We start from the raw sequence: 27985 nt of genomic DNA, 5'->3' as shown, positions 1-27985 counted from the left end.
CATCTACAGACAGTAAGTCCAGTGCTTTCTATGCTATTACGCCAGGATACTTCTAAGAATAACAGCATGACTTGCGATCAAAGAAATATTCTAAAGCACTATTACTTTATAGCTAGCTCCTGGGAAAAGCTAAGAGGTATAGTGTACATAGAGAGTCAATTCAGTCAAACAATAAGTAGATACTCTAATTCGGTTCTAGATTGTGGCATGGTGTGTGTGTGTGTGTGTTGGAAGGGCTGTTTACAAGAGGGTATGAGATAGAGCTCCTCGTCTCAAGTGCTTGTAGACTACCAGGTTTATGAGAGCCACAAATTAAGCACATTAAGTGGGCAGACTATAAAGGATCTCAACAATGAGAGGGAAAATGAGTTGAGCCCATTTCCTTGTAAACGCTCTTCTTTAAATCCTCTTTCCAGGTGTAGTGGGGTTGAGCTTGTTGACTTTTGCCACTCCAGGGTTACTTTAAAGAAGAGGGACAGACGGCCCTCTAACGTAGTTCTCAGCCAATAGGCCTTGATGCATGCGCAATAAGCACACCAACGCTACTATAGGCCCGGATGAAGGCGGAGCTGAAGGTGCCGGATAGTGCGACACGGAGAGCGCGTGCGTCACGTCGCAAGGGGCGGGGTTTCATGACCCGGTTTCCGCAGCGCCCGCCGCAGGCTGGTGTGTCCGTGGCATGCGGGCTGTGTAGGCATGGGGACTCCTCCGGGCTTGCAGACCGATTGTGAGGCGCTGCTCAGTCGCTTCCAGGAGACTGACAGCGTTCGCTTCGAGGACTTCACGGAACTTTGGAGGAACATGAAGTTCGGGACCATCTACTGGTGGGTGTTTCTCCATTGAAAATTGCTTCCTTCCAGTTTGTAGCTCCGCACGTGGAAATGGTTAAGAGAGCAGTCCCCAAAGTGGTCTCCATCTCTCCTGGGCCTTCGTCTGTGTTCGCACTTTCTTTGGGCGATTTCATAAGGCCTCGATTGCATCTTTTTTTTATTGTTTTTCTTTTTAAATTTATTTTTTAGTTTTAGGTGGACACAATATCTTTATCTTATTTTTATGTGCCTTACGCATGCTAGGCGAGCACGCTACCACTTGAGCCACATCCCCAGCCCCTCGATTGCATCCTTTTGATGCCTCTTCTCGAATATACGTTTCTGGCTAGTCTCCTAAACTCTTCAGCTGTACTGCCTCCACCCTGATCTAGGCCATTATCTTGACTTCCCCCGTCTGGTTCTTCTAGAGCCCCATGTTTAAAAAACTGAACAGTCGCACGAGCAAGGATAAAATCCTGCATGATTGAATTCATTTTTCATGCAGCGACCAACAGTGTCTTTTTAAAGTGCAAAATTGATCACGTCACTTCCCTGCTCACCACTCTTCAGTGTTTGTTACTGGTTGTCTTTGGGATAAAATTCAAATTCTCTAACATGGCAGGCAATTCTCGGTGACTGGCCTCTGCCTGTATCTCCAGCCTCCTCTTCCAGCCCCTTCCATACACTATCTTGTTCCAGCAATTGCCCTTGGCGTTTTCTAAGCCTAGAGTTTACCCTCTACTTCCACTTGTTTGTCCCCTTTATTCTTCACCCACTTTATGTCCAGATGCCAATTCCTTGGAGATATCTTTCTCCCTTCTAAGCGGGTGTTCATGCTCTAGCCCCTCTTCCCTGGTTATTTTATCTCACTGATTATCACATCTTATTGTGTAGATGAAGAGCCAGTATAGGATATGTTAAGAGTGCAGACAGACCATAGAGCCCAGCTATGTGAATTTGAATGCCGAGTGCCCTAACTGGGATTTGGGATAAGTTATTTGCTTGAGCTTCCTTATTTGTAAAATAGAGGCAGTAGTAGTCCTGAGGATTAAATGAGCTAAGAAATATCAAATGTTTCCAAGAGCTCCCTAAAGTTCATTGTTATTACTTTTCAATTTTCCCTCCACTAGATTGAGCTTTGAGGACAGTGAATGGATAAGTTTCGTGTTACCATTAGCACACCACATATAATATTGAAAAGGCTAAATAATTGAATGAATGAAACCTATGACTAAACTGTGTCTTGCTGAGTAAAATATAAAAGTTCTCTTTTCTCTCTGTTGGTGTAATCTACCTGTGTAGTTTGTAAATTACAGGAGATGAAGGATGACGCTCTATTTATTATACAGCTGATGAAAAGAGAACTAATTTAAAAAAATACTGAATGTAATTCATTTATAGCATAATTTACTTACTTCATAGAACAACTCTGAAAGCAGATATAATTATCCTTGTTTTATGGGTGAAGAAATTGAGGTTTAAGGAGGTTGAAGTAATTTCCTCCACATTGCAGTTAGAAGGTGGTAGAGCAGATATTGAAACCTATATGTCTCTCTGTTTCTTTCTTTTTGTTTTTGCAGTATTGGAGATCGAACCCAGGGCCTCTCACATGGTAGCCTCATACTACTGAGCTTTTAATTTTGTTTTTAGAGCAAAGTCTCCCTAAGTTGCCCTGATTGGCCTCATCAACTAGTCATCTTCTGCTGAAGCCTCCCAAGTAACTTAGATTACATATGTGCAGTGTGTTTGTATTGCCTGGTTCTAAAATCAATGATTTTTCATGTACTACTTTTGGGGAAAAAAGGCATTTCAGGGAAAGTTTTCTAGGGTTACCCCAATTTTTAGCTAATAGAAAAATATCTGAGGAGCCAGTCGATTACCTTCCCTACTTTTTTTTTTTAATCTTTTTTTTTAGTTGTAGATGGACACAATATTTTCATTTTTATTTTTAATGTGGTGCTGGGGATCAAACCCAGGGCCTCATGCATGTGAGGCAAGCACTGTACCACTGAGCTACAACCCCAGACCCCTTCCCTACTTTTAATCAGCTATAATATAGCCTCTGCTTACTGGCTGCATGGATAATTTTTGTTTTATACTGCTGTTATAAAATGAAAATTTCTACATATCCTTATTTGCATTTTGTGTCAAATTACTTGTGTCTATTAAATAATACACTTTGAGACATTTAGCTAAGGTATTAAAAATTAGGCACTAATCTCCTCGTTTCAGGGTTTATATAGAATCCATAATATGCTTAAAATATGCCTTCCTTAATTGTTTTATCCAAAGTTGTAAGAAGGATATTACATTAACTTTTGGCAAAGTAATGATCTTACTGGCTTTTAAAAAAAAAAATTTAAAAATTTTGGTTAACTTGGCACAATTTTGGATAGTGTATTAATAATGCCATGTAGGTGCACGGAAATGTATTTCCTGTGTTATTACATTGATTTCTAAGAGAGATGTATTCTCTGTTGGATGTTTGGACAAAGCTTTCGAGAGTTGATGAAATCTGCTCTTATATCCCTGCTCTTCTTTCCTATCATTGGCTTTGCAGTGCTCTGGAGAATGGTAGGGTGGGTTACACTGTATTGTTTCTCTTTTTCATGTAGGCTTCCCAAGGATAGTGGAGGTTAAATGCAAATCTCTGGTATATTAGATTGCACACAGTTTTTGGTTTTGTAACATGACCATTGATTTAAATATTAGATGTTTTAAATGTTTCTCTAGTACTAATTTGAATCCCCTTCTTTGCTCTCCAATTTGGCAAGTAAAGTTGGTGCTTTGGGGAACTGTATTTTGTTTATGGTTGTGCCTCACAAGGGGAAAGTTAGCTCTTTGTGCTTGAGTCTTGAAAGGATTAGCCTTTGAATCTTCATCCAATTAGTCACCACTGTTGTTTAAATAAGTATATACCTGTTTCTGGTTTTTGTTCATCTTTTATTTTCTTAATGAATCATAATATATTTTCTTTATGTTTTCTAGTGGTAAAATGAGAAATTTAGAAAAGAACACATTTACAAAGGAAGCTTTAGCTTTGGCTTGGCGATATTTTTTACCTCCATACACCTTCCAGATAAGAGTTGGTGCTTTGTATCTGCTATATGGATTATATAATACCCAGCTATGTCAGCCAAAACAAAAGGTAATACTTGGTAAGTTGTTTTTTCACAGCAAAAATTTGACACAATGTTTTTGTAATAAACTGACTTAAATAGAAATGGTAGTGTTTTAAAATTATAATACACTTATGAAAAAGACTTAAATTCATTACAATTTTTTACTCTTTCTGATTGCAGATCAGAGTTGCCCTAAAGGATTGGGATGAAGTTTTAAAGTTTCAGCAAGATTTGATAAATGCACAACATTTTGATGCAGCTTATATTTTTAGGAAGTTACGACTAGACAAAGCATTTCACTTTACAGCAATGCCTAAATTGGTATGTTGCCTAAAATAACTTTTGTTTTTTAAATGAGAAGTTATACTTTATTGTCCATTAAGCACCTTACTTTCCATAAAGATGGAATGACTATTAATAATATTCAAAAGTTGTAGCCTACTTAAAAATAGAAGAAAATGTTTTCTGATTATGTTTTTTTCCTGCAAACAAAAGTTTTTGAATGTAATATGTTTCTGAATGATATGCATTAAGTAAATTGTTATAAAAGGAAATGAGATTGGGCATCTGAATTTGCTCATGTATTTCTTTATTCAAATGAGAATTTACTGAAAGAGGACCAGGAAATTTTAATATGTAATTGATGAAAAGTGAGTAATTGATGAAAAGTTAAAACTTCCATTAAAATATTATTTCTTCAGTCTTGTGACAATTGAGAGACTAGGTTGAAGAGCACTGAAGAAGGATCTAATTCTGTGTTAGCTGGCAAATCATGTAACTTCTCTGAATCTCATATGAATTTGTAAGCTGGTGGTATGATATCTACTGGAATAATTGAAAAGTTTAGTAGTCTTTGGAAAATAGGTATTTAACAAATATACACACATAGCTGCTTTTGTTTTATTCATGCTTATTGATAGACAAGTTTTTATTGCTAGTTTATATTTGAATACTTTAAAAATATCCTTTAAAATGCATCCATTTTAAAAGACATTTCTTGTATAGCTTTCATATAGAATGAAGAAGAAAATTCAACGAGCTGAAGTTACAGAAGAATTTAAGGATCCAGATGATCGTGTAATGAAACTTATCACTTCTGATGTATTAGAGGTAAATTTGATTTTATATTCTTGAAATTAAAAAAAAATGTTTTATTGCTAATTATACATTGAGGTTATAACTTCATCTACTGGATATTGACAAATTTTCTTTTAACCAATCATAGAATGCTCTTACTCTCTCTAAGTATCAGAAATAGAACACCCTAAATGTATCAGGATTTGTAAATCTTGAAGCATAAGAAAGAGAAAGATGTAAAATACTGTTAGACTCAGGATCTGTGGATTCATATACTAAAACAACCATTTGTGTTTTTTGTTATATTGAAAAATAAGAATTTAAAGTAACTTTATCTCTATCTATCTGTCTGTCTATCTATCTATCTATCTATTTATTTGTGTGCTGGGGATTGAACTCAGGGGCAATCAACTAAGTTACATCCCCACTCCTATTTTGTATTTTATTTAGACAGGATCTTACTGAGTTGTTCAGCACCTAACTGCTGAGGCTGGCTTTGAACTTGGAATCCTCCTTCTCAGCTGGCTCTAATTTTTTTTAACAATAGGAATTTATTTCCTAAATTCCTTTTTATAATATTTAAAAACCTATCATTAAAACAGGCTATTTTGACAAATATTTAAAATCAGGATTTATGGATATGTCTTATGGTTTTAAAGTAGTTTTATCATCTAATATATTTTGATATTTTATTAGAATTGTACACTATTTAAAAAAATATCTTTTTGCACAGATGAATAATGGTACTCTCAGACTTTTTTTTTTTAAATATTTTTTTAGTTGTAGATGGACACAATATCTTTATTTTACTTATTTATTTTTATGTGGTGCTGAGGCTTGAACCTAGTGCCTTATACGTTTGTGTGAGGCAGGCACTGTGCTACTGAGCCACAATCCCAGCCTCTCACAGACTTTTATATGAATAGAAAAGCATTGCCTGAGGTTAAAATAAAATTCCATTATAGGGTTGGTTATAGCCTTTTCTAATCAATGAATTTCAAAATAACATATACAGTGGAGATTGGAAGGGGAGACCTTGGTCATGGTTTTTAATCTCTTTGAGCTTTAGTTTCCCCTGAATTAATATAAGGATTACTATCTTTCCCTTTTCTTTTTTCCTTTCTGTTTTTTGAGACAAGGTCTGATTGTATTGTCTAGGCTGGCCTTGAAATCCTGGCTTAAGTGATTCTCCTGCCTCAGCCTCCTGAGTAGTTGGGACTACAGGCATACGCCACCAGACCTGGCTAGGATTGCTGTCTTTATTTCTCCTCACTATGAGAACTGAGATTAGCTGATGGCTGAATACTTTGGCATATGGGATATAGACCCTTAATAAAGAATCTGTTTTTCCCTGTCTTATTCACTGTCTTCCTAAATCAGCAGTAAAAGAGGGGTCAGATTTTTTATTTACTTTGTCTGGATTCCCCACAGAGCATCAGCCTGTCACATTACATCTATGATGTTTGTAAATGTTTACTAAATATCTGAAGTAATGGAGTTAAGGTTCATATTCATTTCTGAATCAATACAGTGCCTGTTGGTTGGATAGTAGGACCTGATCTGAACTGGAACTGGGGAAAGAAATTCATCATTTTTAGCAAACATCTGATCATTTGAAGTAAGATTTAAAAAAACTAGGTTCCTTCCCTCTAGCAGCTTGGTGAGAAAGAAGTATGAGAAAATAAATGCAATAAAAGTACTTCAAGTCAGGCATGGTGATGCATACCTGTAATCCCAGTGACTTGGGTGGCTGAAGCAGGAGGATTGCAAGTTCAAGGACAGCCTCAGCAACTTAGCAAGGCCCTAAGCAACTTAGTGAGACCCTATCTCAAAATCGAAAATAAAAAAGAGTTGGGGATATTGGTCAGTGGTTAAGCACCCCTGGGTTAAATCCCTAATACTCCCCCAAAAAGTACTTTGTATAATCGATGGAATTTATATGTTCTCTTTTTGGTAGAGAGACATCATTGAAAATTTTTAGAGATTAGATTTAGTGTCTGGACAGTGCTCTATTGCAGATCCTGCTTATCTGAGGACTTACCACTACTGAACAGTTTACAATTTCTTGAACAGCTAGCTGTCCATTTCACCAAAATCCACTAGAAATTAATTGAATTGAGTAGTCTAAGTAGTCTTAATAGGCTGTTCAGATGTTAAAGTGATGTTAAAGTGTTAATTCTCTGCTGATCTTACAGCCAAGTTCCTGTGCCAGGATTTATATGGTGTCTTAAGTCTGGCTACAGTGTGCTATCTCCCTATCCCATAGGCCTATTTGGCTGGAAGTTTCTTAAAGCGGAAGATTTGATTAATAAATGATGTCTTACATGGTGACATAAGTCACCCTTTATTTATTTTAGTTCTTATTACTCAAGTAATGATGAAACTTAAGGGAATGGGATGGAATTCTTTGAAGGGGTGGGCGAGTGTCATTACAGAGGAATTTCTAGCCAAGAATGAAGGACTGTGTATATGTTCTTTGTGTCACACTTATGATGTAAAATATCTTGGTTTTCTGGGTTGATATATAATGATATGTTGTATTACAATAATTTTCATTATAAGTTAGAATATAATTCTTTGCTCCCCTAATTAGTCTTTTCCCAATGTTTCCCCATAACAATGTGCCTTGAGTTGAATTCAGTAAACCCATACCACTGGAAAACAGTCTCTTTGTTAATAATAAAGTTGTACTATTTTTCTTACATGATTATGTTATTTTCATAGTACCTGTAGCTTATTGTTTCCTGTGAACTCAGTCATTTTGTAAAGTGAGTGTGTTTTGCATTGGTTTTGCCTTTAAGATTGTCCTCAAGCTGGGCATGATGGTGCATTCGTATAATTCTAGTGACTTGGGAGGCTAAGGCAAGAGGATTACACTTTTGAGGCCAGCTTCAGTATCTAAGTGAGGCCTTAAGCAACTTAGTAAAACGCTATCTCAAAATAAAAAATAAAAAGTTCTGGGGATGTGGCTTAGTGGTAAAGCCCCTCTGAGTTCAATCCTCATTACCCACCCCCACCAAATAAATTGAAATAAAAAACTCATCTTTTTACTTTTAGGAAATGCTGAATGTTCATGATCATTATCAGAACATGAAACATATAATTTCAGCTGATAAGTCCAAGCCAGATAAAGCCCTCAGCTTGATAAAGGATGATTTTTTGGATAATATTAAAAACATAGTTTTGGAGCATCAGCAGTGGCATAAAGACAGAAAGGTAAGCAGTTGCATGTTTGATCACTTACTGTACATTGTACATGAATATTTAGACATGGTGGTATGTTGAGAGGCAGCCTGGTTTAGTGGGTACTTTCCTGTATAGTGAAGATTTCTACTTAAGGTTTTGTCAGTCATTAGCCATGTGGCATCATTTGCCCTTACAAATGGAATATACAACACACAAACACACATGGACACATACATATATATACAGGAATAAGTATTCTTGTATATTATATTCTTATAATCTTTGTAATTTGGGCTAGGCTCAGCGGTAGTGCAAGGACCTGGGTTCAACCCTCAGCACCACATAAAAATAAATAAATAAAGTAAAGGTATTGCGTCCAACAACAACTAAAAAATAAATATAAAAAAAATTAATCTGTAATTTGGCATTTTTCTAGAGGTTACATACTGACAGCCTTTGGGCCAAATCTGACATATAGATATGTTTTGTTTGGCATAGTATTGATTTCAACATTGTTGTAAAATTTTGAATTAGTGACCAATATGTAAGTATTTGTAGACTTCACCTAAAATTCCAGAAAACCAACTTCACTTCTAAATCAGAATTTGTAAGTGGTCTCACTTTCCTGCATAGTAGCAGATCCTGAACCTGGGTTGTGTCTATCTGCTGTGTCTTATCCATTTTCAAGTCTCATCAACAAATTTTTAGTTTGATTTTTCTGATTCAACAGTATTAATCTTGCCTGTATTCCACATTGGCCTTATTCTGGAAACCTAAGTGCCAGACTTGCCAAATTTATCTTTGAAACTATGATTCCATTTTATTTTAATAAATACTTCCAGGAAAAAATAAAAAATAGAACCAATTTCTGGTTACTTTACTGTTGAATAAAGTATTCAGGTATTTTATTGATGAATACTAGAACTGTTATGAAACCTAATTGTGATCTTAGAGTTTGGTAGTGACCTATGTTGCAGTACTGTGAGATGATCTTTTGGTTTTTTAGTAATTAAAATAATCAAGCGGGCCTGGGGGATGTGGCTCAAGTGGTAGCACGCTCGTCTAGCATGCGTGAGGCACTGGGTTCGATTCTCAGCACCACGTAAAAACAAAATAAAGATATGGTGTCCACCTAAAACTAAAAAATAAATTAAAAAAAAAAAGAAAGCATCCTAGTTGCATGTACAGATATGCCACAGTGAAGCCTGTTCTGTACAATTAAAATAGCACTAAAAGTGAAGTAATTGATCCTTACTGTTGTAAAATTAATTTGTAACTAATTAAATTGTAAATATGTTTATATGTTTATATAAATATGTCTATATAAATAACTTTTTTTGCTCTTTTAGGATCCTTCTTTAAAATCAAAAAATAAAGATGGAGAAGAAAAGAAGGAAGAAAAGTCACAAGAATCAGAGGTCAGACAACTGCCATATTATTGTTTATGGGGCAGCAGTTTGATTAGCTTTTTTTACTTTTGTGTGGCTATAATTTTATATATTGAACATATGGTCTTTGGTCAGCATTATAATAATATCAGAAAATTCTGAATCATAGATTCTATCTATGAAAAGTTAGTCTGTTCTTTACTAGAAATCCTATAAAGCCACATCAGGTATAAGTAGGTAGTAAGGATAACAGTTTTTAGTGGTAATGATGGTGGTTGAAAGTGCCTTTAAGAGGGATAGGGTAAAACTTTTACTGTCTTTTTTTCTGTCACTTGTCAACCTTTCAACCAGTATGGAACCCAAGCTACTGTATGCTGTTTCCTGTCTCCAGAGTTTTCACCCGTCTTAGTAGATGAGACAAGGAGCCATCTTTGAAATAGGCAAATGAGGAAAAATGGCTGTCAAGGGCTCTGCCATGTCACTAAGGCTTTTATTCACATTATCCTCCTGGAGACCTGAATGAAATGAACAAGGGACTGGTGATATAGCTTAGTTGGTAGATGCTTGCCTAGCATGCACAAGGCCCTGGGTTCAGTCCCCAGCGCCACAAAAAAGAAAAGAAAGAAATGAAGAATAACTGTGAGGATGATATATATTATGGCGTCTGCTACGTCTATTGTCTATTGAACGTGTTTGTACTCAATTGAGCCTAGTAAGCATTAGTTTCCTTTACCCTACCTTCTGTCTTAAATCTTATTTCTGATAGAAAATACTTGAGTATTCATAATTTCACCTAACATTTGTGTGTTTTAACTTTGTTTTTTCCTTGTTATTTATTTTTCTTCCAGAGATGTGAAAGGGCAGAAGCATTAGCAAGAATAAAATCAAAAGCCTTTTCAGTTGTTGTTCAGGTAAGTTATTTCTTTAATAAGGTAATTTGAAAATTGCATGTTTTTAAAATTATATTTTGATTTTTCTTTTTTTTATTTAATTGAATTTATTTTTTTTAAATATACGATAGTGGAATGCATTATAATTCTTATTACACATATAGAGCACAGTTTTTCATAAAGTATGTTCATGCCAATTCATGTCTTTATACATGTACTTTGTGTTTTTTTACATTACAATTCTTATTACATATATATATACCACAATTTTTCATATCTCTGTTTGTATATAAAGTAGGTTGACACCCAATTTGTGTCTTCATACATGTACTTTGGTTAATGATGTCCATTACATTCCACCATCTTTGCTAATCCCCTGCCTCCTCTCTTTCCTTCCCTCTCCTCTTCCCTATCTAGAATTCATCTATTCCTCCCATGCTCCCCCTCCCTACCCCACTATGAGTCAGCCTCCTTATATCAGAGAAAACATTCGGCATTTGTGTTTTTGGGATTGGTTAACTTCACTTAGCATTATCTTCTCCAACGCCATCCATTTACCTGCAAGTGCCATGATTTTATTCTCTGTTCTTGCTGAGTAAAATTCCATTGTGTATGTATGCCACATTTTTTTTTTTATTCATTCATCCACTAAAGGGCATCTAGGTTGGCTCCATAGTTTAGCTATTGTGAATTGTGCTGCTATAAACATTGATGTGTCTGTGTCCCTGTAGTATGCTGTTTTTTTAAGTCCTTTGGGTATAGTCCGAGGGATAGCTGGGTCAAATGGTGGTTCCATTCCCAGATTTCCAAGGAATCTCCATTACTGCTTTCCGTATTAGCTGCACAATTTGTAGTCCCACCAGCAATGTATGAGAGTACCTTTTTCCCCACAATCTTGCCAACACTTATTATTGTGTGTCTTCATAATAGCTGCCACTCTGACTGGAGTGAGATGATATCTTAGAGTAGTTTTGATTTGGATTTCTCTGATTGCTAGAGATGATGAGCATTTTTTCATATATTTGTTGATTGATTGTATATCCTCTTCTGAGAAGTGTCTGTTCGGGTCCTTGGCCCATTTGTTGATTGGGTTAAAGGAGTAGGAAATGATGGAGCAGGAAACTGTTGGGTTACATATATGATTGTTGGGTTTTTATTTGACTTTTAAGCTGTACATGTTACTTTAATTAAAAGTCTATATATAGATATATTCATATTTAATTCATATATAACTCAACAATCACTTATATAACCCAACAGTTTTCTGTTCCATCATTTCCTGCTCCTGTAGGAAATGACCTTGAGAGGCAACCATCTTCAGCTTGTTCTCTTCTTCTTATTTCTGATTCTGGAAGTTTTGGGGGTTTTCTGTTTATCCCTGAAGTTTGGAAGCTCCATGGTGATGTAACTTGGTATAGCTCTTTTGCATTCATTGTCTTTGTCACTCACGGTAGCTGTCCTTTCAATCTAATAATCTTGGGTTCTGAGGAACTTTTTGTAATTCTTTGATGATATTTTTTACAGCATTTTCTTTCCTTGAACATTTCTATTTTCAGTCTCTTTCTATTATCAATTTTTTAACATTATCTTCTGAACCATTAAATTGATTTTTCTATTGATACATATTTTCATTATTAAGAATTTTTCTTATTCTCTGTATCTCTTTTTACTTTAAAAAATAATTTCCCCCACCTCAGGATGCAGTATCATTTTCTCTTTAAGGATGTTATCTAGTTTTTTGATGTTGCCTATTTCCTTTGAATTTCTTTTTTGTTTATTTTGATCTCCATCTTTGATTTTACTGGCTTTTTTCCAAAAGATCAAAGACCCTGGATACCTGTTCATATTCAAAAGTGGTTAATAGGGAACATTTTAACCCCATATGTCTTTTGTTTTTTGAGTCTTGTCATTTTTACCAGAGAATAATCTTTTGTTCCTTTGTCTTGGGGTGGGTGGGAAATTTCAAGGTTCTGCAGAGAGTCGCCCAAGAGGCTCCTCATGCCTTATACAAGTTGCTTTCAAGCTCCCTGTTTTCACAGAGGTCTTATTCCCTTAGCTATACAGTTTCCTTAAGTCTATAGACTAGTAAGCATTAATTTCCTTTACCCTACCTTCTGTCTTAAATCTTATTTCTTTTTTATGGGAGGAGGCTGGGGAATGGGACACTATTCCCTTTTAGGTTTTTAGGACATTCACCCATTTTTTTAGTTTCATTTCTGCTGATTCCAATTTCTGACCCATTTGGATGAGCTTGCTGAATTTTTACTAACTTCCTCAGTGCAGGCAAGTAGGTTTTAGCCTTCTTCATTTTGTTAAGTCAGCTATTGCTGTCTTTTCACTTTCCATCTTCCAAAATTTTATTCTGTTAATAGTTGTATTTTTTTTAATAGTTTTATTTTATTTTTATGTATTACTGAGGATTGAACCCAGTGCCTCACACATGCTAGGCAAGCACTCCACCACTGAACTATAACCCCAGCCCTAATATGTATATTGTTTCCTGTTGTCTCTGTTATTGTGAGTTTATGCAATTTTATTCTTTTACTGTTACTTTAGTGTGGTTTCAAGAGGGAGTATTGATAAGTATATGTGTTTAATTTCATGTATTTTTCTCATGAATCTAAAATGTGTTTATTTTATGGGAAAGTATTATCATTTCCTAATTGTAGAAGTCAAAGGTAATAAAGTAAAAATGAAATGGAACTCTAGATTGGTTATATGTTATTTTTTACATCGTTAAATAATTAAATGGTATTCTCCATAGATTGTTACTAAGTGTGTCATTGCATGGTTGTAGGATTCCCGCCCCCCTTTGAGGTAAAGAGTTGATTGCTTTTTAAGAATTGTTAATATCTATACTGCATATACAATTAACTGAAACTTTTTTGCTTAAGCAAATAAGGGAATTCATTGACTGATAAAACTACAAAGATATTGTTAGGACCAAGCCTCCATTTCTGACCTTGAATATTGCTGTCATTGTCTCTAAATGCTATTTGTAGCAGCTCTAGTGTTGCATGGTCCCAGCTTCAGGTTCAAAAGAAAGGGAATTTTCCCTTTCGAATGGTTAAACAGTTCTAAAATAGAATTACATAATGTATTATACAGCTCACATGCCCATTCCTGAACAAATAAATAACAGTGGCCATGGGGACGTGAAACTCATTTTGGCAGCTCTAGGCCACACCTAGAGCCAGGCATGAAGTAGATCCACTGAAAACTCATGGTGGTACACACGGAAAATAAAGGAGAAATAGGTTATTAGAAATAGGATCAGGCCAGGCGTGATGGCGCATGCCTGTAATCCCAGTAGCTTGGGAAGCAGAGGCAGGAGGATCATGAGTCCAAAGCTAGCCTCAGCAACTTAGGGACATCCTAAGTAACTCAGCAAGATGTTGTCTCTAAATAATATATAAAAAAGGGCTGGGGATGTGGCTCAGTGGTTGAGTGCCCCTGTACCAAAAAAAAGAAAGAAAGAAAATTAAAACAGTATGTGCCTCTCTGTCTGCATTTCCTAATCAATCCAGTAGTCAGAACAATTGTATTTTAATCCAATGTGAGTAAATGATGATTATATCTGCAGGAAACATTATGATAAAGGTAAAAGACTATGTATATGGCACAAGTAATTTTATTATTAAGTCAGTGTGATAGTTAATACTTTACTTTCTTATAAATCTTTCCTTGTCTTTACGTATTTCTCCTTTCCTCTAAATTATCTGTCAGTTGTATTCATTTTTGTAGTTCATTGTGGTTAATTGGATTTCTAAATTTAAAGGCATCCAAGTCAAGACGGCATCGTCAAGTCAAACTTGACTCTTCTGACTCTGATTCTGCATCTGGTCAAGTACAAACTGAAACAACTAAGAAAAAGAAAACCAGAGGAACACTGAAGTCAGCAGGAAGGAAGATTTCATCCAGAAACAAAGGTACCTCTTAAGTCTTACCAAGACTCATCAAGGCAGAATGGGTCTTATTCATAAATTCCCTATACCTTTGTTTCTTTATTAAGATGGATAAAACTTGTTTGAGAACATTATGGGATTTAAAATTAAAAATAAATTAATTCTCTTAGATTCTTTTTATTTTTATTTTATTTTTTAGTTGTTGACAGACCTCTCGAACCCAGTGCTTCACACACGCTAGGCAAGCACTTCATTGCTGAGTTTCAGCTTTAGCCCCTCTTAGATTCTTGGGATCTCGTTGCTGAAGAGACCTGAGGAGTTATATTTATTTTTCATAGATGATGAATTTAGGCCCATATAGATTAAATAGCTTGTCAAAGTGATATAGCTAGATAGTTTTAGAATCAGTGAAGAATTATACAGTGCATGCTTTGTTAATGATTTTTTTTTTTGGTGTATATCAAATTTGTGTGTAGAATAAGCTAATGATAATGCATTCCATAAACTATTTTTCTATGGTTATATTAATTAAGCTATCTCTGCTTTTCTTTGGAAATACTGAATCTGTAAAATTACCTTTGCTATTTGGTTCTTAAATAACAATATATTTAATAGTTTGATTTTTTTTAATTGCATAAGTAAATGTGTTATACATAAAGTTGATTAACAGGCTTGGGGAGGAAGTGAAAGTGTTAGAAATATTAATGTATATTAATATGTATATAAATATTTAATGCTCACTGTAAATATTTAATGCTATCAAACACATTTCTAGCTACCTCAGGCTACTTCAGGAGTATATAAAGATAATATACAGTCTTTTAATGTGTTTTTTTTTTTCTTCCTATAATGTGACAGTAGAGGGAGAATTAAAGTTTAAATACCTTTCCTGTATTTCAGACATGATTAAGTGCTATAATAGTTGCTTGAAATACACTGAGAATTCAGAGGATATACCCTATTTGTTTAGAGTGATTAAAATATTCTTAAAGAAAATTTTTTATTTTTCACAAAGCTAGCAAATACATAGGAGAATATGTAGAGCAAATTCACTTATTGAGTTACACATATCAAAAAGGATCTGAGCTGGGCACGGTGGCACAGGCCTGTAATCCCAGCTGCTCGGGAGGCTGAGGCAGGAGGATTGTAAGTTCAAAGCCAGCCTCAACAATAGTGATACGCTAAGCAACTCAGTGAGACCCTGTCTCTAAATAAAATATAAAACAAGGCTGGTGCTATGCCTCAGTGGTCAAGTGCCCCTGAGTTCAATCCCTAGTACTCAAAAAAGAAAAGGATCTTTTCTTTTCTACTTACTGTAGTGTACTTTCCCCATGATACTTCAAACATCTTGCAATTGATTAGAATCTGTTAATATAATTTATTATATAAATATTTTAAAGGGGAAAATGTGGATTAATTTTAGTAGTTATTCAAAGAGGACAATGGATAATATCCAGCATCCACTTTTGATTTAAAACAAAACAAAACAAAAAAATCTCTAGATCAGCAGGTCAGCAAACTGTTTCTATAGCCTGGTAACAAATCATATAGTCCCTGTCACTACTGCTCAACTGCCATTATAATGTGAAAATAGCTACAGATAATTCAAAAACAAATGAATATGTTCATGTTCCAATAAAACTGTATTTACATAGGAGGTGATGGGCTGCATTTGGTTTGGGAATCATAGCACGTCAACTCTTATTCTAGATAAAAGAACTAGAAAGTTATTTATTTATTTATTTTTTAAATATTTTAAATTGTAGATGGACACAGTATCTTATTTATTTATTTTCATGTGGTCCTGAGGCTCGAACCCAGTGCCTCAGTGCCTCACACATGCTAGGCAAGCACTCTACCACTGAGCCATAACCCCAGCCCCACTTGTTTAATTTTTGAAGTGTGTGTTTGTATGCACATGCATATGCACACTTGTGTTTGTGTGATAAACTATAAGCCACTTCATGTTTACTAGTAAACATGTATTAGTTTTATCTGCAATTGCTTTTGAAGAGCTAGTCAATGTAATTAGACAGGAGAGTGAAAAAAGGTATTTTTTTAGTCAGCTGTTTCACTGCTGTGACTAAAAGATCTGACCAGAACAACTGGAGAGGAGGAAAGGTTTATTTGGGGGCTCTGGTTTCAAGGGTCTCAGTCCATAGATAGCCAGCTCCATTCCTCGGGGCTCAGGGTGAGGCGGGGCATTGTGGCGGAAGAGTGTGGTGGAGGGAAGCAGCTTACGTGGCGATCAGAAAGTAGAGACTCCACTTGTCAGATACAAATACATACCCCAAAGCCATGCCCTAATTCTCACCTCCTCCAGCCACACCCTACCACTCTCATTACCACCCGGTTAAATTCTGTCAGGGGATTAATTCACTGATTGGGTTAAGACTCTCACAACCCAGTCATTTCTCCTCTGAACCTTCCTGCATTGTTAGAGTCTCTAAACAAGTCAAAATAACACCTGGCATTTTGCCAGGGGAATGTTAGAGTTGGTAAACAAGTCTGGATGGTGCCTGGCAAAATGCCAGAAGGAGTGGTTTGAGAAGTAACAAAAGCGAGCCATTAAGTGTGAAGATTCCTTATTGGTTGACTGATGTATCTAGTTTATGCTAATTAGATAAGCTGTGTGGAATGTATAAATACTGCTCCTGTCCTGCAATAAAGGGCTTCCACTCCTGCTGTATCAACATACACAAGTTGTTCGTCACCCCCCAGTTATTTTGCTGCAGCCAGACTGCGGCACTGCATTATCTCACATATGAGCTTTTGGGAGACACCTCACATCCAAACCTTAACAAATATGGAATCAAAGAAACTACAAATTTTCCATGATTTGCAAATGAATGATTTTATGTCTAAAAAATTTGCAAAGAGAATTTGCTCGGGGGAAAAAAAGGAACAAAAAATATTTTGGGATACCACTGCAAACCTTAGAGAGATGAAAAGGTTAATAAGAAAAAAATTTGAATTTTATTCCAGTAAGTTAGATAGCTAAATAAAATGGAAAAATTGTTTCCAAAATTAACATAAGAAGAAACAGAAAATCTGAATAGTCCTATGTCTACTAAAGAAATTAAACTCCTAGATGGCTGTACTGGGCATTTTAGCAAGTATTTAAGAAAGAAAAATATCAGTCCTTTTAGAAAATAGAAGCAGGAATACTTTCCAGCTTAATAACATTACAAGAAAACTAAGGACAAATTAATATCCTTCATGAGCATACCTATATAAAAAAAAAAGTCCTGAAAAAATATTAGCAAGTTGAATCCAATAATATATTAAAAGGTCAGTGATATTATGAGCAACTAGCATTTATCCCAGGAATATAAGGTTGGTTTGATACAAACCAATGTAATTCATCACTAGCCAAATAAAATATGATAATATAATCCTCTCAAGAGATGTAGACAAAAATATTTGATAAAATCCAGCACGTACACAAGATAACCCTGAGCGAATAGAAGAACACTTACTTGGTCTGATTAAGGACTTCTTTGAAAACCTCTGGCTAATAACATCATACTTATTGGTAAAACAATGGTTTTCCCCAAAAATTCTTAGAATAAGCAAGGATGCCTGCTTTTAGTATTCCTATTAAACATTATGCTGGAAGTCCTAACCAGTGTAGTAAGGTAAGAAACAAAAAATTAATGGCCATTCAGATTGGAAAGGAAGAAATACTATGCTTGTTTTCAAATAAAATTAACTTTTCCATAGAAAATCCTAAAATCTATAAAATAGCTATAAGAACTAATAATCAGTGAATTAATTATTTTTTCAGTGCTGGGGCTTGAACCTAGGGCCTGAACCTAGGGCCTTGTGCATGTGAAACAAGGGTTCTAACACTAAGCTATACCCCTAACCCTGAATAATTGAATTTAGCAAGGTTATAAGGTAACCTTGTTAATATTTCTCTGTGATAGCAAATGTATCATTAAAAATTGAAATTTTTTGAAAAAAGTGTAATAGCATCTGAAATACAAATTACTTTGGTATATAGGTGATAAAATATGTGTAGAATATGTATGCTGAAAACTACAAAATTATTGATGAATGAAATTAAAGAAGACCTAAATTGAATGGAGACATGTGTGGTCTTTATGAATTGCAGACACAATATTAGGATGTCAGCTAATTCCCAGATTTTCTGTACAGTCAATAAAATCCCTATGAAAAATTCCAACAGTTATTTTGTATAAATTAACAAGCTGATTTTTAATTATATATTATAATGAAGAGGAATTAGAGCGGTCAAAACAGTTTGAAAAATAACTGTAAGTCTTTGGAAAGTAAGATAGTATACTACCTCTGAGACAAAGGTCAGTGGAACAGAGGTGTAGAATAGTTTATACCTATATCCAAAAAAGTCCTTAACTCGTCTCATATATAAAAAATAATTCAAAATGGATCATAGACCTAAATGTAAAACTCAAAATTACATAACTTGTGGAAGAAAATATAGGAGAAAAAAAGGTTTGTGTTCTCAGATTAGATAAAGAGTTTTTTTATATTTGACATGAAAAACAAGGCATAGCTGGGCATGGGGTTGCATTCTTGTAATCCTAGCTACTGGGAGACTGAGGCAGAAGGATTGCAAGTTTGAGGCCAGCCTGGGCAACTTAGCCAGATCCTGTCTCAAAAGGTCTGGGGATGTAGCTCAGACCACTTGCCTAGCATATGTAAGGCCCTGGGTTTAACTCCCCAGTAACACACACTCAACAAACCCACAAGGCATAAAAGAAAAAATTGATAAATTGAACTTCCTCAAAATTAAAATTCTTGTCTTTATAAGTCATTAAGAAAATGAAGAGGCAAGTCACTGGAAGAAGATATTTGCAAAATACAGCCCTAAGTCTTACATCCAGAATACATAAAGAACTCTCAAACTCAATAATAAATAACTATCCCCTTAAATTTGTAAAATATTTCATTAAAGAAAATTTATGTGTATGGCATATAAGCACATGAAAAGATGCTCCACATCTTTAGTTAGTAGGGAAATGTAAACTAAAACCACAATGACATTCCTACAAAACAAAACATAAAGCAATCATAATAGCTGGGGAGGGTTCCAAACAAGTGGAATCTTCGTACATTTCTTGTGAGAATCCAGAATGGTATAGTTGCTTTAGAAAACTGCCAATTTTTAATAAAGTTAAACATATTTACCCATCCCTTAGTATTTACCCAGTTGAAATGAATGTTTATGTTTGCACAAAAATATGTTCACAAAAGTTTACTTTGGCTTTATTCATAATGGCAAAAACTGCAAGTAGGTTAAATACCCTTCTGCTAGGAGTTGAATAAACTGTGGTATGTCCATCTGTACAATGAAATACTACTCAGCAGCACAAGGACTACTGTTGTTTTTAACAATATGGATGAGTGTTGTATGCATTTGTTAAGTGAAAGAAGCCAGTCAAAAGAGTACATATTCTATAATTCTATTTGTATGACAGTCTGGAAAAAGTAAATCTATAAAGACAGAAAATAGGTCAGTGGTTGCTAGGGACTAGGGAAATAGGTCACAAGGGAATTTGTTGGGATGATGGAAGTGTTCTGTATTTTGATTGGTGTAGTGATTGCACAATTACAGTTATCTAAACTCCTACATCTGTATGTTAAAATCATGAAATATATTGTACGTTGATACTTTAATAAACCTGGACCAACAAACAAAACAAACCCAGAGGCAAGGAAAATATTTTTTTATTATACTTTGAAAAATGAATTTCTTGTATATTAACATTTTTTTTCCTAAAATCAAAGTTACTTAGGTTTAAAAACCTGCATAAGCACTTTTTACTAGCAATGAACCTTAGTACAAGCACAGCAGGGATGTGAGCTGCTTATCAAATTGCTTCTTAAACACCTGAAAAACATTTTTTTTTTCCTGTTGTTGAGGAACAAGTGCAAGACGGGAAAGAAATTTAAATGAAATTTCCTTTGACAGGTATAATCTATGAAATATCACTTACTTTACCAGCCAACCATATTTTATTCCTTAATGTAATTACTGAAAACATGGTTTTATAAACTCTGAAATTAGCATACATATAGACTCTGTAACACATCTGAAAATTTTTAATTGAATTTATTTAGGGTGTCAGCAAGAATTTAACCCATGAGAAAGAATGGGTTATTAAATATTCAGAGGTAAAATAATTAGATTGTGAGAACTGTGATATAATCAGTCCATCCTAGTTTGGATGGACTAGTGGGTGGTAACTGTAGGTAGGTGGGGCATGGCTAGAGGAGGTAGGTCAGTGGGGATTGGCCCTGGAAGAGTTCATCCTCCCCGCAGCTCCTTCCTACCTCCCCTTTTTCTGCTTCCTTGCTGCCATGAATGGAGCAGTGCTCCTCTACCACACCCACTTCTCCCTTGATGTTCTGTTTCACATTGGGCCTAGAGCTGGACTAGGCTGACCATAAACTAAACCTCTGGAACTGTGAGCTAAAATAAACTTTCCCTCCTCTAAGTTATTCTTGTCAGGTATTTTAGTCATAATGACACAAAGCTGACTAACACAGATATTTAATTTTGTTAATCATTAAAGAAGTATAAATTAAAACATGATTTTGATATTTGATAGGTCAGCAAAGATTTAAGGTAACTGAATACTCATGATAATGAAGGTGTGAGGACATAAAAATTACTGAATTTAAGTGGGAGAGTAAATTGGCACATCCTTTTAAGACAGCAATTTGAAATCATCTGTCATTGTGCATGCCATTTAACTAAGAAATTCAATTTCTAGGAATTCATTCTGTTCAAATGACAAATGCATAAAGACATTCATTGTAGGATTATTTGAAATGGCAAAGACTATAAACAACTCAAATGTATAATATTTAAAAATTTGGGTAGATAAAATTATTGTCAATCCTATATAGGAGTACTTCACAGTTATTAAAAAGGTAGAGAAAGCGCATAGATTAAGACGAGCAGAGGGATCAGCATGAAAAAAAAGACAAAGCACCTGGGACATAGAGTGAGGGTTTCATTTTGGTTGGATAAAAGATGTCTTCACTATTAATAATGCTGGAAAAATGTGTTGGATTGTATTGTGACTTGGCCTTAAGCGTGCAATGAAGAAGTTTAAAATTAATTTGGGAGCTGAAGGGTCTTCTAAAACTGTTGAAAGAAAGTGGAGCCAGAAGGGGTTTTCCTTAAAAAAGATCAATCTGGGAGTATTATGGTAGGTAGGAGATAACAGGCTGAAAAAAGGAATATGTAGAAGGCTGACATAATAGTTCAGGTTTGGGAATAATGACTATCTAACCAGGTAGTTGTAGGAATTTGCAGAGAGGCTAATAGCTGTGAGAGCAAACATGAGGGCTGAAGGAAAGGGATGAGACAAGAATGCTGCATGCCTAAGCAGTTGGGAGAAAGTTGGAGAAACATGGATAGTATGATGAGCATTTCATTTTGAGGAGAATTTGCCTCAGGCTGTCTTGCCAGATTCAGTTCCTGTAATAGCTGTCTGGCACATAAATAGGTGCCTAGTATATTGATTGAATTTATTTGTATTATTTCAGTTTCAATTGTACTTGTTCATCATTCCTAGAATGTAACATGCGAGTTGTCTGAAGGACATCAGTAATAGTAATAATAGGATGGTAAAGATGATGACAACCGTGATTATGTAACACTTGCCCCCTACTAACATTTTTCTCACAGGTTCAGGGTCACGCGGCTAATAAATAGCAAAACCGAGACTTGTATGAGTCTACCTGAATCCAGACCTGAGTTGTTAATTGTGCTACCTCTCAGGTAATTGAATATGTGGATCTGCAACTCAAATTAGACATGCATTTAAATTAAGTTCATTCTTAGTTGTATTCTAGCTGCATGTCCAGTAGCCATTTGATCTATAACTGATGGTTGCATTCCACAGAGAGTAGCTTTGATCATGGTATAAAACTATCTATCTGACACTTTCTGGGGAATTAGTTTTGTGGATACTGGAGGTTAATAATTTAAATGTCAAAAGTTACTTTAAAAATTTTAAGAGCTAGGGTTGTAGCTCAGAGGTAGAGCGCTTGCCCCGCATGTATGAGGCCCTGGGTTCGGTCCCTCGCACCACATAAAAATAACAAACAAAAATAAAGATATTGTGTCCGTCTACAACTTAAAAAATATTTTTAAAAATTTTAAAAAATTATTTTTGATACCTTTGTAAAATATATTGTTTTCTTTTGATATTTCTTGTTTCCTAGGGTTCATTTATCATTTTCATATGCAGGAAAATAATCAAAAATGTATTTTATGCTCTCATTTCTAGGTCACTATGTCCTGAACATAATTTAATTTCTCCTGATGGTTTGTGGTTATTATCATGAACATATTATTTTTCTGAGTTTTATAACACAGTAATCCTATCAAGAAGTATTTTAGGGCTGGAGATGTGGCTCAAGCGGTAGCGCACTCGCCTGGCATGCGTGCGGCCCGGGTTCGATCCTCAGCACCACATACAAACAAAGATGTTGTGTCCGCCGGAAACTTAAAAAATAAATAAATAAATATAAAAAAAAAAGAAAAAAAAGAAGTATTTTAACTATGTGGGGCAATTTATTTTATACTAAATGGCTTAATGCTGCAGTACTTCATACTTAGGCCTTATTTTTTTTAAATGGTTTTCTGTGACCTATACTATAACTGGGTCTCTTTCTATTCTCAGTGTGCAGCCATAAAGCAATTTTTTGCTGCCTCTATACTTTTAATGGCCTAGGAAACTGGTTAACCATTCATTTCAGTTTTATATCCAATAAATGTAATGAGTTCTAAGTAAAGGTCTGAGGAACACACTTGTGAGTAGGTGGACCTTGAGGTAAAAATCCTGAAGTTTTGTGTGATTCTTGGTTTCTGGCTGCCCTCTAGGTAGGTAAAACACTGTATTTGTTATGAGTTTTTTAGAGAACACTGATTGATTTAACAGAGATAGATCTCTAAAACCTTATCAATCCTCCACTAACAAGGTGACGCTTTGCTTCTCAGCTGTCATTTTTAACTTGAAATCCTTCCCTTGACATTGTTGGATAGATTCTTTTAGGTAAATATGGATTTTTAAAAACATTGACAATATAAATGAAGATGGCTAAAAGATTGTGAAGAACAATATTAGTAATTTTGGGCAGGTAGTACTAATTATTGTTTTGTGAACAACTGAAAAAATTTATGGGTTCAAATTCTTAAAAAAAAGATATAAGCTATGGAAAGAGGTTTCCTAGAAATTTATCTGTCAGCTTAACGATCAAATAAAAAGTCATTTTGTATAATACTTAGTACTTGCAGGGCTGAAATTATAGCTCAGTTAGTAGAGTGCTTGACTCGTATGCACAAGGCCTTGGTTTCAATCCCTAGCACCACAAAACAAACATACAACAAAAAACCCCAAATACTTAGTACTTGCAAATAAAGGGTAAATCCTATTTTAATGACTTAGTGTAAATTGAGATTTCATTAAGTTTGAATCATGTTTTAAAATGGAAGCATATTAGCTCTGTGTATTGGTGCATAACTGTAATCCCAGCAACCTGGGTGGCTGAGGCAGGAGGATTGAAAGTTTAAGGCCAGCCTTAGCAGTTTAAGCAACCTATGGTCTTAAGTGGAGTCTTAAGTGTGACCCTGTCTCAAAATAAAAAACAAAAGGGCTAGGGATGTAGCTCAATGATAGAGAGCCCCTGGATTCCATCCCCAGTACAAAACAAAAACAAAAACAAAATGGAAGCATATTACTATAGGTTACTCAACTTTACCTTGGAGCAGTCTCCATTCCACAAAATCTATACCCCATTAAAATCCCAGCCCTGGGTTGGGGCTGTAGCTCAGTGGTAAAGTGCCTGCCTCACATGTGTGCGGTCCTGGGTTTAATCCTCAGCACCACATAAAAATAAATAAAGATACTTTGTGTTTATCTATAACTAAAAAAAAAAAAAAAAATGGAAAAAAACCTAAAACCCAGCCCTTTTTATATGCATCAGAGTGGAAAGCTTAAACTCATGTTTTTAAATTTCTTGCCTCCTGGATTAATAGATATTAACATATCTGTAGTATGAAATATCATATTGAATCCTTATTTACTCATTCAGTAAATGTATTGAGGCCCTACTATGCCAGGTACTTCCATATGCCGTGATATTGGGCAAACATCAATAATACATCATGTAAGCAAAACAGAATCTATCCTGTGGTACTTACATTCTAGTGGGACGATGCAGACTGTGAAGAAATGGATTAATAAACAATGTATGAAGTGGTCCAGGTTTTGTGGAAAACAACTGGCAAAAATGTGTTTGGGGGTTGCTTCGGGGACATGAAAATTGGGTGTTAAATTGCACCTGATATGACAGTGGTAATTGATTAATTAGGCTATTTCTTCAAGCACAAAAGTTTATGTAGAAAATATCTAGTTTTTTTTTTTTTTTTTTTAAATGGAAAGTCAATGGTAAATTTTGACTGGAGAAATATATCTTGTAGAACATATATATTGGAAGAAGAAAATGTGTCTTCAAAAATAAGGCTAGGGGCTGAGGATATAGCTCAGTTGGTAGAGTGCTGGTCTTGCATGCACAAGGCCCTGGGTTCAGTCCCCAGCACCACCAAAAATAAATAAATAAGGCTAGCTGGGGATGTAGCTCAGTGGTAGAATGCATGCTCATTGTGCACAAGGCCTTGGGTTCAGTCTTGAGCACACACACAACCTGCAAAACTAAAAACAGAAGGCTGTTCAACTTTAACATTAATTTGTGATTAACAGATAAAATTGATGTGACCCATGTGGTAATTCTTTGATGTGTGCAGATATTTGTTTGTGATAAAGATCAAATGAGGCATCTGTTTTTGGCTAATTTTGTTTCTTCTCTTTTTCTCTGTTCTCTTTAGTGGAAGAATTATAGACTATTTTTAAAGCATAGATATGGATATGGTCATTCTTTAAAAAATATGTATTCTAGAATGCATATTTCTGTTTACCATTATAATTTCAGTTTTGGGTTCAGACCAAAACTGAAACCATTCTAGTATTTATGTTCCTGGAATAACATTATTTGTGTACAATTTTCTTACAGATTAATATTCTTTGTTTTCATATAAAATCATTTTTCCAAATATTTCTAAATGTTTACAGGTAATGTGAAGAATGTACATAAGGAAGAAAAGTCTTTAAGTCTGAGTATGCCTGTAATTACAGAAGAGGAAGAGGAGACAGAAGATTTTAGTGAAACAGGTACAGATGAAATTTTGTCAAACTAATGAAGGAAATATGCTCACAGATCATCAAGGTTTAGAATTCTTGGAAAACATGACAGTTGGCTGTGTGTTCTTGTGATCCTTCTGTCTTGGCTCTTGAGGAATTTCAGTATTAATCATACCATTAATATGACACTTTGAAATACAATAAATGAATGAATACAGCTATCTGTTAGGATCCATCAGTTTCATCTTGTTAGAGAAAACTGTGCCAGACCTCTGCTCTGTCATCTGGACAGAGTTTTCTTGGCTTGCTGTACTTTTCATCCTTGTTCCACTCTCTTCTAGGAAACTGTTTCTTTTTTGTCCTAATTTTTTTTCCCTTTCCCTGCCATTCCTTTTGTGTTTTTCCTTGGTGGAATACACAGTCTTTCCTAATTTTCATGTTTTTGTGTCTTCTATTAAAAATGGGTGATACTTTAAAGCTATTGATTATGACGTCTGCTATAGTAGCCAGAAAGACGTATGATACTAGTGTTTTGGGTTATATTTTCAGGTGTAATTGAAATTTAAGCCTTAGACATTTAATCCCTCATAGCATTGGCCTAGACATGTTTCAAATATGGCACCCTAGGTCAACGCTAATTATAGGGAGGGCAGACCTCTATGAAACATCTTCAGAGTAACTTACTAAATATTAAGTAGCATTTAGGATGACTAAGATCCATTATCTCAATAGATTGGCATCTCAATGAGATTGAGATATTACTGTCTCAATGGAGTCAGTGAGTTTTAAATTGCAGTATTACTTTGAAGAAGAAAATTCATGTGCATGTCAGACTTCAGATTTTTGCATCTTTGCTGTGAGGGCATTCTTGCATTCTGCCAGTTAAATGGCCATATAGTTTAAGTGTATATTATTAATTACTATCATTTAAGTGTCAGTTTTTTTATTTAGAACTAACTTCTTAACTTTATGTCTTCAGAGTTCACTGTACCCAAGAGGAAAAGAAAACACTGAATGAAGAGCCTGATGTAAAGTTTTACATTTTGAGCTTTCTGACAGAAGAAAAGGTTTATATTTTGTGAATAGGAGGACTACCAGTATTGAAAATAATTCTTCTGGGAAACAGTAATTTCTTTGAAATGGGAATATCTTATCATAGTTTAAGAGTTGGACTAGGAATTTACTCTGAAATTTAATTTTTAATGTTCTGTTATAAAATCTATATAAGTAGAGATAAAACTTGCATTTAGAATATAATAGAAATAATCCTGTTATTTGCAGATTATTGCCATTTCCTGTAACATTTTGTGATAGCCTACTGTCTCACAATTCTGATAATATTAACTTATTTAAATTTTTTATTGAAATATGAATATTTATTACATATAAGTGAATTTTGTATCTATTATATGGTAATAGATTTGTATGTGATGTATATTTACTAGTTTTTCTGTTGTATGGTTAAGTTCAATAAAAATTTTGCCTTATTTGCTTTATTTTTTAACAACACTTATGAAGTTCAATATCAAATATGAAGCTCAATAGCTTATGTGATTTAATAACTTAAGTTCACAACTCATTTTCTAATTCAATTAATTTTTTTTTTGGTTGGGGTGTACTGGGGATTATTGAATCCAGGGGGCTGAACAACTGAGCCACATCCCCCAAGCTTTTTAAATATTTTATTTAGAGATGGGTCTCACTGAGTTACTAAGTTCCTTGCTAATTTACTGAAGCTGGCTTTGAACTCTCAATCTTCCTGTCTCAGCCTTCCAAGTTGCTGGGATTACAGACCTAATTACATATTCTTTAGTGCTTGTTTTAAAGCCCTCCTTAGTCAAATAAATACGTGTATGCATTCATCTATGTTTGTGTATATGTGGTATATATGTACATTTGTGTTCATATAGATATAAAGAGTAGTCAATAAACTATTTAATCATAATACTTAAGTATTATTTCTAATAAAACCTTTAGGAGTAATATAAAGTTCAGAATGTATCTCTGGTACAGAATATTTGGTAATCACAGAAAATATTTCTATAGCTTCATGAATGGACCACTCTTAATTTCTTATTGCAGACATTTAAATAGAGATTGCTTGAGCTATGATATTTGATTGCTGCCAGTAGCAGATCATTTCCATACCATGTGATTGGTTCAACCTGACTTCTGTTGATTATGCTTCATGTTGTTTTCCACATTGTAAGTTAGGAATTAAAGTCTTGGTTAAAGAATAAATCCAAATCTGTGAGTGTTCTGTGGAGTGAAAATGTATATCTTGTATGTAATCTTTTTGCATTAACATACTAATGCTGACCCTAATAAAACTTGTGTTTATTAAAATTCATGCTATTGGGGCTGGGGATGTGGCTCAATCGATAGAGCGCTTGCCTGGCATGCG

The 27985-nt window shown here is 34.8% G+C and overlaps 1 protein-coding gene across 1 annotated transcript; it reads left to right on the top strand.

Annotated features, from left to right (window-relative positions):
- Positions 1-627: 627 nt before the first annotated feature.
- Snapc1 (small nuclear RNA activating complex polypeptide 1) lies at positions 628-27822 on the top strand. The gene is made up of 10 exons (XM_046461827.2): positions 628-824; positions 3798-3957; positions 4112-4252; positions 4937-5041; positions 8066-8224; positions 9544-9612; positions 10431-10493; positions 14251-14401; positions 25513-25611; positions 26561-27822. The coding sequence occupies exons 1-10, from the start codon at positions 697-699 to the stop codon at positions 26593-26595; spliced, it is 1110 nt and encodes a 369-aa protein (XP_046317783.1). The 5' UTR covers positions 628-696; the 3' UTR covers positions 26596-27822.
- Positions 27823-27985: the final 163 nt, after the last annotated feature.

This window comes from Marmota monax, unplaced genomic scaffold (assembly GCF_021218885.2).
Source record: "Marmota monax isolate L192 unplaced genomic scaffold, Marmota_monax_Labrador192_F-V1.1 WCK01_AAM20220418_F8-fsc00001, whole genome shotgun sequence".
NCBI lineage: Eukaryota > Metazoa > Chordata > Mammalia > Rodentia > Sciuridae > Marmota > Marmota monax.
The sequence above is the reverse complement of the archived record's forward strand: the minus strand, read 5'-3'. Positions and strand labels throughout refer to the sequence as shown.

Excerpts from the sequence above, each read along its gene's own strand:
- Snapc1 (XM_046461827.2), top strand. The coding sequence starts at position 697 with ATGGGGACTCCTCCGGGCTTGCAGACCGATTGTGAGGCGCTGCTCAGT. Across the intron at positions 3,958-4,111 it reads TATGTCAGCCAAAACAAAAG|ATCAGAGTTGCCCTAAAGGA; the intron begins GTAATACTTGGT and ends TTCTGATTGCAG. Across the intron at positions 25,612-26,560 it reads AGAAGATTTTAGTGAAACAG|AGTTCACTGTACCCAAGAGG; the intron begins GTACAGATGAAA and ends TTATGTCTTCAG.